This window comes from Oncorhynchus clarkii, chromosome 2, assembly GCF_045791955.1.
Source record: "Oncorhynchus clarkii lewisi isolate Uvic-CL-2024 chromosome 2, UVic_Ocla_1.0, whole genome shotgun sequence".
NCBI lineage: Eukaryota > Metazoa > Chordata > Actinopteri > Salmoniformes > Salmonidae > Oncorhynchus > Oncorhynchus clarkii.
The window spans coordinates 8,311,422-8,321,631 of record NC_092148.1 but is presented as its reverse complement, the minus strand read 5'-3'; the positions used below and the strand labels follow the sequence as shown (position 1 = coordinate 8,321,631).

Sequence of the window (10,210 nt, the reverse complement as noted above, 5' to 3'; positions counted from 1 at the left end):
GGCAGCTCGTGCACAGTTAATGTGGTCGGGCTCATAAAGGGACAACATTTCGACCTATCAGCATCATACAAACTTACGATATAAAGGTTAAAATACAGAGGAGCCAGAGTTGTTATGGTTTTCATCTGGTAAGTAATTTGAGGAGTTGATCTGTTTATCTTTTTAACTGAAATATTCTTAAATGTTTCGTTTTACAGGGCAGGCTAGCTAGTCTCATTTCACAGCCACCGTGCCTCCGGGCTAACTAGCTAGCCAACCAGGTGTTCATAATAATATACCGCGTGCCAGCGTTCATCAGTTGTGTTGTTGGTTACTTAACGTGTTTAATTTCTATGGAAATTCTGGAATTTGGATGTTCTTAATATAAGTTTTTAAAAAATTGTGCCCATTTAAATGTTTATCGTTTTGTTGCTGTTCTTAAAATGTATTAAATAACTTGATTTCTGCTTCATGTTCATGTTTTTTTTGTGTTTGTTTGTTGTATCTGTTTCTAGATCTCTGGTTGCCAGATAAAAGGAGTTCAATATGACCATAGTACTTCGGTTGCAGGGTCTGAATATTAAGGCCGGGACTGAAGACATACGCAGATTCTTTACCAACTTATACATCCCAGAAGGTGGTGTATATATTATAGGAGGACACCTTGGTGAAGCGTTCATTGTGTTCACTACAGAGAGAGATGGCCAGCACGCAATAAGGCGCTCTGGAACTCTTCTTAGAGGGTCTCCGGTGACCCTACATATTAGTAGCATCGCAGAACTGCAACGAAAAATGGAGTCCAAACTACAGAGTGAGAAGCTCATTCCAGAGTTGTTACCTGAGAAGAAGCCTTTGCTGCCCTTGCCCGACCCTGCCACAGCCCTACTGTTCGGCCTTGTTGCTGTTATCCAAGGACTGCAATCTAATCAGCCAGGAGAGCACAGCAAAGCGACAGTAGCACCTGGTCCTGTGCTCAGGGCCAATAGCCCAGCTGTCGGTTGTGTGCTCAGGGCTGATAACACAGCTGTGCCTGGGAGTGAGCTAAGGAGACCAGATAAGGCTTACAGGCCAAGACCAGGCTACGTCAGGCTCTTTGGCCTGCCAAAGACTGTCACCAGCCAGGAGATCTGCAACTTCTTCAAAGGCCTGTTGGTCCAGGATGTGATAGCTAATGTGAAGCTGGGCGTGAGACAGGGCTGCCTTGTAAAGTTTGGGCATGCCCAGGACGCATGTGATGCCCTAAGCTTCAACCACCAGCAACTGGGCCGCATCAGCGTGGAGGTCCGTGGGGCCTCTGAGGAGATGTGGAGTTATGCCGTCCAGCAGTGTCAGAACCCTTCATATGATCCCTTGGAAAACCCCTTGTATAGGCCAACAACCCAGAGAGAGAGAACCTCATACAAGCCCCAAGAAATGGCTTCATATACAATCCAGAGAGATGGACCCTCATTAGAATCCAAGGAAATGCAGCACCAGGAAAGGGTAAGGCCCTCATACAGAACCCAAAGACAAAGCTTGTATGAACCTGCCAGAGAAATACACAGGACCTGGGCCAAGAGGCGCTCTGAAGACAGATCGCTGTCACGGTCACCGAAGAGGCCCAGATCCTGTGAGTCCCTTTCACTGAGCGTGGAGTACTGTATTATGGCCAAAAATCTATCCAAAACAATAACGAAGACTGAGATAAAAGAATTGTTTGGCTGTCCGAACATCGCCAACAGCAAAATATTACACTTACTGTATAAGGATAGCGAGAGGACAGATACAGCGTTTGTAATATTCGACCAAACGGAAGACTACGTTTATGCTTTGAACCTCAACGGCTGCCATGTTGGTTCACAGGCCATAGACGTCTCATCTGTCACCAAGGAGAAGATGCAAGCCATGTTGTCAACTGGGAGACACCATGGCAACCCCAAGACAACACCAGCAGTGTCAGAGCGAAGCGAGGAGAAACATCAGATTGTGAGACCCAGGGTGAGACCGTTTCCCACAGCACAGACATGTGTTTACGTACGAAACCTCCAGTCAGACGTGACGAAAATGGAAATAAAAGATTTTTTCTGTGACCTTCCTCTGACTGAACAGTTTATCTACATTCTGTGTGATCAAGATGGCAATGGCATCGGTGAGGCTGTGGCTCAGTTTAAAACTGAGGATTTTGCCACACAGGCCCAGAAACAACATGGCAAGACATATATGGGGACCAGAGTGCTGCTCACCTGTATCAACTTCCAGCAGATGGAGGACATCTTGAAAAGGAATGCGTGAGGAAAGATGGCCTACTTCTCATATTTACATTTGTTATTTAGCAGATGCTCTTATAGAGGACTGCAGTCTAATCAGCCAGGAGAGCACAAAGCGACAGCACACTTTTTTTCCTACTGGTCCCCCGTGGGAATTGAAACCCAAACCTTAGCGTTGCAAGCGCCATGCTATACCAACTGAGAAATACTGGACAACTGTTGACCAGAGCCACATGGGGATCTGGTTGGAAGTAGTGGACTCTATGGGTATAGGGTGTCATCTGAGATTGTCCCTAAAACTCTAAAGATGGCATTTTAGGATGGGCTCATCACTGGAATGAGCATCCTTGAGTCGTAGTGGCTTCGAGAAGTATTAACCCCATACCCTCCAGTCATCAAGTTACATTTGGACAAGTCTAAACTGGATATGAGTCATTATCCATTGTTATTGAATGATTCCAACTTTAATTTCAAGACCTTTCAATACCAATGGGAGCAAATCATTCTACACCTACAGGTTGATTTAAATGCATTTCAAACTGCAACAGTGTGACAATGTTTGAAAACCAGCAACAGGACAGCATTTCTGTTTTCTTCTGACATTCACTATTTCTTTTATTGGAATTTTCATTCCAAATATTACTTTATGAAACCAATATGTTTATTTTTGTCACTAATTAAATGTTACAAAAATGACCTGATTTTGATTCAAACTCTTAAATAGTTTTCAATTATGCTAGTATGTCAATTCACTGCGTTTATGGTAGATTTAAGGTCAACTTGAGAGCCAGCAACATTTCTCACACAGCTGGAGAAGCATCGATGAGAGTTTATTTTCAGTTCCCTATTTTGTTGGATCAGATAAAATACAACTCATGGAATCCCCTGGGTGATGCAGTTCCAGTTTTACAGCGAAGGAACAACATCCTCCATACTGTGCATTTGGAAAGTACTCTAAAATGGATTAAATACATTTTGCCTCTCAATCTACACACAACCCATATGGACAAAGCGGAACATTTTTTTTTATAGCAATGTTTGCAAATTACAAAAAAAAACGTACCATAGTCACAAATATTCAGACCCTTTGCTATGAGACTCAATTGACCTCTGGTGCATCCTGTTTCCATTGATCTCATGTCAGAGTAAGAAGTTTGGAACCACCAAGACTTCCTAGAGCTGGCAGCAGTCGGGGGAGAAGGGCCTTCCTTGGTCAGGGAGGTGACCAAGAACCCGATGGTCACTTTGACAGAGTTCTTCTGTGGAGAACCTTCCAGACGGACAACCATCTTAGCAGCACTCCGCCAATCAGGCCTTTTAGGGTCGAGGCCAGAAGGAAGCCACTCAGTGAAGGCACAAGACAGCCCGCTTGGAGTTTGCTAAAATGCATCTAAAGGACTCTCAGACCATGAGGAACAAGATTCTCTGGTCTGTTGGAACCAAGTTTGAACTCTTTGGCCTGAATGCTGGCAATGGTGCTCCAACAAAGTCCCGAGTAAAGGGTCTGAATACTTATGCAAATATATTTCAGTTTAATTCATTTGCAAACATTTCTAAAAACCTGTTTTTACTTATTGGGTTGTGTGTGTGTGTGTAGATTAATACATTTTAAAATACAGCTGTAACGTAAGAAAATGTGGAAAAAGTCAGGGTCTGAATACTTTCCAAATGCATCATACATCCTGGGATTCCGTTTAGGGCCAGCCGTTCTGGCTTTAATACAAACAGAAATACTCCACGTTTCATCAGCTGTCAGGGTGGCTGGTCGCAGGTGAAGCCAGGTGTGGAGAAAAACAGCAATGACAAGCCCAACTCAAACAGCAGTCAGTACATCAGTAACCCATTTACCGCCAAACATCTGTTTCCCTAAACATTACACTTGTTTTCTATCAAACACTTAATTTCTAAACAGACAAGATTCATCCAAGAAACCCCAGTAAAAGAAATGCCAAAATCACATGAATACAGACAATGGTTAATAAAACTAAGTCAAACTTTGGTCCAACCTATTAATGTCAAAAGAAGTTATGTAAAAACAAAGTCTGCACTAATAAGTACACAATTGTATCCGTTTCTGCTTTGAAGGAAAATTATAACTATATAAAATAAAAATCCTCTTCAGTGGCTAGACAGACAGCTGCAGACCCCCATGAACTCGGGGTATATCTTGGAGGTGAGGCGGAGGATGGGTTACCCCAGGAAGGTGGATGTGTCACGTGGGGATGGATCAGTTAGTTGTAGTACCTGGATGGACCATCAGAGTATCTGGAAGGGCCTGCAGAGAGGAGATAATAGATGAGACTGATGTACTGTAGATTTCTGAACCAAACTACAGCCATTAAAAGAATGAACGTGAGTGTATTTCATTTGTCAACTGGGGCCGTGCGTACCGGAGAGGTTCCCAGAGAAGCCACCTGAGAAGCGGTCACTACCGCTAGACATTCTGGGAGAATCAGAGTAGCTCATGGAGCCCAGCGACAAACCACTCTTCATACTAGGACCCTGCTGGAGACAAACGCACATACACTGAATCAAGGAGAACATCCAAGGGGACAAACTACTAAGGAATTCTTTGTGGTTTCCTGAATCACACCATCTACCTTACGACTATATGGGAGTACACAAGGAACAGGTTTAGCCACAGTAAGGACGTGTGCTGTCAGGACACAGAAGGTTCTAGAGCACTGCCATAAATCAACAGCAATAAATCACTGACTAAACAGACAGGAAGTGGGTTAAAGGACTGAATCAAGTGACATTTATCCTCACGTCACCAGTTCCTGGAAGCACCTGAGAGCTGCTTGTTACACTGCTCTGTCAGCTGCAATACCAGTGCGTATGTGTGCTGCATACCGAGGAAACACTCCTAAGTCTGTAGTCCATTAGGACATCCGTCAGCTTCTGTGTCACCTTCAGCACGATCTGAGCATCACTCTCGTTCTCGATCCGGAAATTGTCCTACACACAGGAAACAGACACTCACACACAGCATATTTAAATAACACGAGAAAGCATAGTTTCACACACACAGTTCCACTCACCAGGTATTTGAGTAGCGTGGACGGAAGGCTGCTGGTTTCAGGTACAGCTCCCATCAACCCTTGGCCTGATCCACTTCCCATCTGTCCCCCTCTGAACTCATCAGGGTAGCAGCTTCCCGGACTCTCCCCCAACAGCCCCTCCTGGCCAAAGCCTCCGTCCCTTCCCGGGCCAAAGCCTCCGTCCCTTCCCGGCCCAAAGCCATCGGCTGAACCCCCCAGCCCCCCCGTATTGTCAGGGTAACCTCGGAAGCTCATGTCCCTTTTCTGGAAGGCCGTAGAGGAAGTGGAGCGAGACAGGGGGTCAGAGTAGCCCCCCATACCACCCATGGGGTAGTTGAGGAGGCCGCCTTGGAGAGGGAACTCCCCTGGGAACAGAGGCTCTGCAAACCTGCCACCTAGAGGGAGACAAAAGGCTGCATTTGGACTACTACACAGCACTGCATCCCAACATAGACCAGTCAAGCACACAACAAAGGTCTTATCACCTCTGCAATCTCTGTTAAACAGGAAGTAAAATCTCAAGTAATTTGGACAGCTGCGTGATTTATACTTGTTTGAAATTGCAAACAAACGCAACAAAAAGCCAACCCCCCCCCCGCGAAGCATTTGAAGCGAGCAGGTTAAGCACCGCCTTTACCCACTAAGGCCAAATGACCAGCGATGAAAAACAAAACCAGAACTAATGCTGCTCGGATCTCACGCATCCCATTCAGTCCTTGCAGATTGTCTCAGTCTACATTCAGAATCTGCCCACGGGAGATTATCACTTCAGAGGCAACCTTACACTTCTCTCCCCCCCCCCACACACACACACTCACCTGGTTTTGGTCCTCTAGCTCCCATCCCTCCTGGCCCTCCCATCCCTCCTGGTGGCCCCATGTTGGGGATTGCTGAACCTGTGATGACAGGGAGATATGTCCGGAACCACAGTACATTTAAAAACAGACTGAGCACAATGAGATTCAGACATAAATTTGAGAATAAACAGAAAAACATACGCAGTCCTGCAAACGCTTGGACCTCACTGGGCTCCTTCAGAATCACCTGAAAACACCGTATAGAATCAAGTCAATCACCAACAGCACCAGAGAGCCCCCCCCCCCCCCCCCATGCATCTCAATAGTCTGCCGTGTTCTCTTTTCCTCATCCATAACTTTCTGCTCCCCCTTCTCACCTTCAGCTGTCCCCTGCCCTCTGCCTTCTCCAGCTCTGCTGCTGCTTTTTTCACCTTCTTCCTCACGTCATGGTCCTTTGTGGCAGCATCTTCCTCAAAGGGAATCTTGGCAGAATGATTTTGCTTCTGGAGGACAGATGAGACCATACACAGCATCATAACACAGACCTGTAGACCCAACAGCCTTTAACCGGGACTTTTACTGTGAAAGTTAAGTGACACACACGGCCTCACCATGTATCTGAAGGAGTGCTTCCAGCCCTTGATGTGAGCCAGCATGTCAGTCTGCAGACGGCTCACCTTGCAGAGTTTACACTGGTAATGGGGCGGGACTGACTTACTGGGACTGCGGTACTCCCACACATACTGAAGACCTGCAGAACATGAGTGACAGCTCTAACAAACAACCATGGGCAATGAAACATCTCAACAACCAATCATAGACTTGAAAAACAAATCATAGAGCCCCATGAAGCCTATATTAGTGAAAGAGTGACTTGACTTAAATCTCTTGAACCCTTTGTGGCATAGGGCTATGGTGCAATGAGTAGGTACTCACCAATGACAGTCTCACCAGTGATGGCCTTCAACTGTTTGGTCAAGGAGGGGATGGTCTGTACATTTCCCGCCTTGGTGGTGAACACTGGGAAATGCACAGAAGTTAACAAAAAGCACAAACATGGCAGAGACTGCATAATGAGATCGCCACCCTACCCACGGACAGGTGAGACCAAAGGGTCCACATGTCCAGTCAACTGACCAGCAGACAGCCAATAGCCGAAGAGCCTCATACTTCACGAAGTGAAACACTTCAAAAAAGGTCACTGTGCATTTCTTACACAACCCCCCAGTCAAAAGACTAGAGGTCCTTCATTTACTGAACAACAGTTAGAAACACAACCCCTGCTCTTCTGAGCCTCTCAGGTCCTGTTTCCAGCCGTGCATCATCGACAAAGTCTGGTAAGAATCCTTACCATTTGTGCGCTAGTTAGGTTCTGCTACAAACACAGATTGGTTGGGAGTACTAGAATCTCCTGCTCTGGCTGGTAATCAAAGTTGCTGGTAACCAAAAATAACTTCATTTGAGTTGCTGTGTGGAATTCGAGCCCCACCTTCACAAGATCATGATTCATTAGAAGGTTGCCTGGAAGGCACACCAGGGTCTGTTTCGTGCCAGGGTTATAGTACTGACCGCTACACAGAAGAGAAGCTACTCTGAGGTTTGGAGGCCTGCTGAAAACCGTGGGGGCTGCAGTTCTTCTGCCCACCTAGACACAGGTCAGAGCTGGGATATAGGATTCTCTCACTCCCATCAGGCACTCCTCCATACCTGTGTCCAATCAAAGCAGTGGAACTCTTGCATGGGCACAGCAGGTCCCAGCCCCATTGGCAGACAGTGAGTTGAAACACTTCCTACTCTTTGAGGGCCACAAAGGCCCCGAAAGAAATTCCTGCTGTCAGCATCCATTGCCCATCTGAACTACCATAGGCCTATGAGGCCACATCTTTGTGCCGGGGGCTGATAGCCCTAAATTACATTGGGATGGAGTAGCCCATCTCATCCACCACCAATGTGTAGCACCCAACTGGGTGATGCACGGCAGTCATTTGGGCCCACAACATCTGACCCAGACAGGATCCTTACTGATTTGACTTGCACCAATATGGGGCAACAGCTCTACAGGACTGCAGAGAGCACCTGCACACCTATGAGTTCCCTAGTTAGACATTCTTCTGAGAGGACAGGTTTCACGTTGTGGTTTCTAAAGTTGTTCAGACTGTAAATCATGGACCAAAGTGTTTTATGAAATAAAACTACTTAATGCATCTAAAAAGATTTGTGCACATTGTATCAAAGACAGACCCCCCAAAAAGTCATTGAAATGAACACTAGGGAAAAGCCTTTGTGAGCCACACAGCCTAAGCCCGTGGACAGTGACTAAGTTCACTGGCATTTACAGCAACCTCTAAGAGGCAGTGAATCTGACGCAGCCCAGAGCCCACGTTTGGACTTGCCCCCTGCCCAATCAGCCACCAGCAAAAAGGCAGGAGGATGTTAAGTCACAGCTCCTAACCTCCTATCAGAGGCAGTGATGCTGTGTGGAGGCAGAACTTACCTATGTCAGCAGAGAAGTTAGGCTGCTTTCTCTGTCAGTTGGGATAACCAGGCCGAAGGAGAGAGAGACAGACAGGCATTAGTGAGACTGGAGGAGGCAGCAGAGGGGCAAACCCCACTGCACCGTTCCTCAAACAGTGGGTCAGGACCCCCTAGAGGGTTGCAGCTTAAGATTGGGTCCCGGATAGAAACATTGGTTTGGTTTAAGCAAAAGCTTCAGGTGGACTACAGCAGAAACACATTGGAGAACCCTACTCCACTCCTGTCTCTATGGAGAGAGAAATGTCATTTCAGCCTCTCCTCCATGACCCGGTCAGTGACATGAGGGAACTCTGAGCTGTCACTGACTCTGTACCCTACACATGCGCTTTACCTTGAAACGAAAGTACAAGTACTCTAGTCAGGTGTTCCAATCAGAATATATATCTGTCACAAAGGCATCATAGAACCAAGCTGCCAGTGAGCCCTAGTGCTAATAGCTCAACAGGAAAATAAAATTGTGTTATGGGGGCTGACTGCCCCCTTAAAAGACAGCGATAAAGAGGGCATGAGATTGCCCAGAGAAAATACCCAGCCCTGTTACCCTCGTTAGTTGCAGCCCTTCTACACTTGGTAACAGGGTTATCTGGAATTCCTGCTGCCCACAATACTCTTTAGCATCTCGTAGTCAATGGGTAACTCAAGCCCTGATTGAGGGGCAGTGCAGCAGGCTGCATCTCCACAGAAACACCCAGGAGACCAGAAAGCACTGATCAGTCCCTGCTGCTCCAGCAGTGTCCAGTGTCTTTGTCCAGCCAAGGGCAGCTGGTAAGGGTCCATACCACTTCCTCTGCACAGAGCACTGCTACAACTTTAGGAATGAAACCGGTTAGAAGACCATACAACGACTACGTACACAGTACTCTCAAAACCACTGTTTTGGAATCCACTTATCATAATAGACACTATTCAGAATGTATTAATTAACCTCATCTGGGTTGTGAATGGCTAGTAATACAAATATAATCCTAACCGGGGGGGAAACGGCATAACTGGCGGCAATTGGCATGATTACCATGGGAGACTGAACTTACCCTGTTGTTAGCCCCTCCATTAGCGTTCCTGAACCTCTTCTGTGGTGGAGCGCCATAAGATGGCCTTGGATTGTTGCCTTGCTGCATTCTGAGGGTCATCACAAACAAATAAAGACATCGTTTAATATCTAGCTATATGGGCCACATCTTTTTTTTAGGGCGACTAAGAAACAACGCAGCTGGCCTTGTGGGCAAAACCACTTGGCCACGCACCGTGCAAATTTTGGTGATTAGCTAGCTGTTGCCACAATATAGTAACGCTACCCGGACAACGTCCTCCAGGGTTACTATAGAATAAATACGGTGTGGTATGAGTGACATGAAATACTCTACCTGAAAAAGTAAGATTCGCTAAAGCAAACCAGAGCGGGGTGAATTTTGCGTGTCAAGAAGAACGACTAGCAAATTGACGCACGCGCAATTGTGTATCTCTTTATAGAAAGACCCATTTTATGAGCCTATGCGTTTGCCTGTGTACTCGAACTCGGAAATTTGATTTCAAATTAATAAAAAAACATTAAAAGATAATAACGACATACATTTTTCATTTGAAATGTATCCTTTACACAAGTTGCAATAAA

At 46.1% G+C, this 10,210-nt stretch overlaps 2 protein-coding genes across 3 annotated transcripts; one reads left to right on the top strand and one right to left on the bottom strand.

Moving 5' to 3' along the window:
* Positions 1 to 10: 10 nt before the first annotated feature.
* On the top strand, positions 11 to 3,264 carry LOC139420402 (RNA-binding protein 12B-like). Its single transcript, XM_071170465.1, has 2 exons — positions 11 to 128; positions 495 to 3,264. Exon 2 carries the CDS (start codon positions 526 to 528, stop codon positions 2,248 to 2,250), a length of 1,725 nt encoding a protein of 574 aa, XP_071026566.1. The 5' UTR covers positions 11 to 128; positions 495 to 525; the 3' UTR covers positions 2,251 to 3,264.
* LOC139420409 (uncharacterized) lies at positions 3,035 to 10,056 on the bottom strand. Of its 2 annotated transcripts, none has more exons than XM_071170479.1 (12): positions 9,963 to 10,056; positions 9,630 to 9,717; positions 8,558 to 8,588; positions 7,000 to 7,083; positions 6,675 to 6,814; positions 6,441 to 6,566; positions 6,265 to 6,310; positions 6,085 to 6,162; positions 5,267 to 5,661; positions 5,079 to 5,183; positions 4,616 to 4,730; positions 3,035 to 4,500 (listed from the first exon to the last, which is right to left on the bottom strand). In XM_071170479.1, the coding sequence occupies exons 2-12, from the start codon at positions 9,714 to 9,716 to the stop codon at positions 4,457 to 4,459; spliced, it is 1,251 nt and encodes a 416-aa protein (XP_071026580.1). In that variant the 5' UTR covers position 9,717; positions 9,963 to 10,056; the 3' UTR covers positions 3,035 to 4,456. The 2 variants fall into 2 exon arrangements, with proteins under 2 accessions (XP_071026580.1, XP_071026590.1); XM_071170489.1 differs by having other exon boundaries at positions 4,616 to 4,727.
* Between the last annotated feature and the right edge of the window lie 154 nt (positions 10,057 to 10,210).

Excerpts from the sequence above, each read along its gene's own strand:
- LOC139420402 (XM_071170465.1), top strand. The coding sequence starts at position 526 with ATGACCATAGTACTTCGGTTGCAGGGTCTGAATATTAAGGCCGGGACT.
- LOC139420409 (XM_071170479.1), bottom strand. The coding sequence starts at position 9,716 with ATGCAGCAAGGCAACAATCCAAGGCCATCTTATGGCGCTCCACCACAG. Across the intron at positions 8,589-9,629 it reads ATGGAGGGGCTAACAACAGG|AGAAAGCAGCCTAACTTCTC; the intron begins GTAAGTTCAGTC and ends CCCAACTGACAG. Across the intron at positions 4,501-4,615 it reads CTTCTCTGGGAACCTCTCCG|GCCCTTCCAGATACTCTGAT; the intron begins GTACGCACGGCC and ends TCCTCTCTGCAG.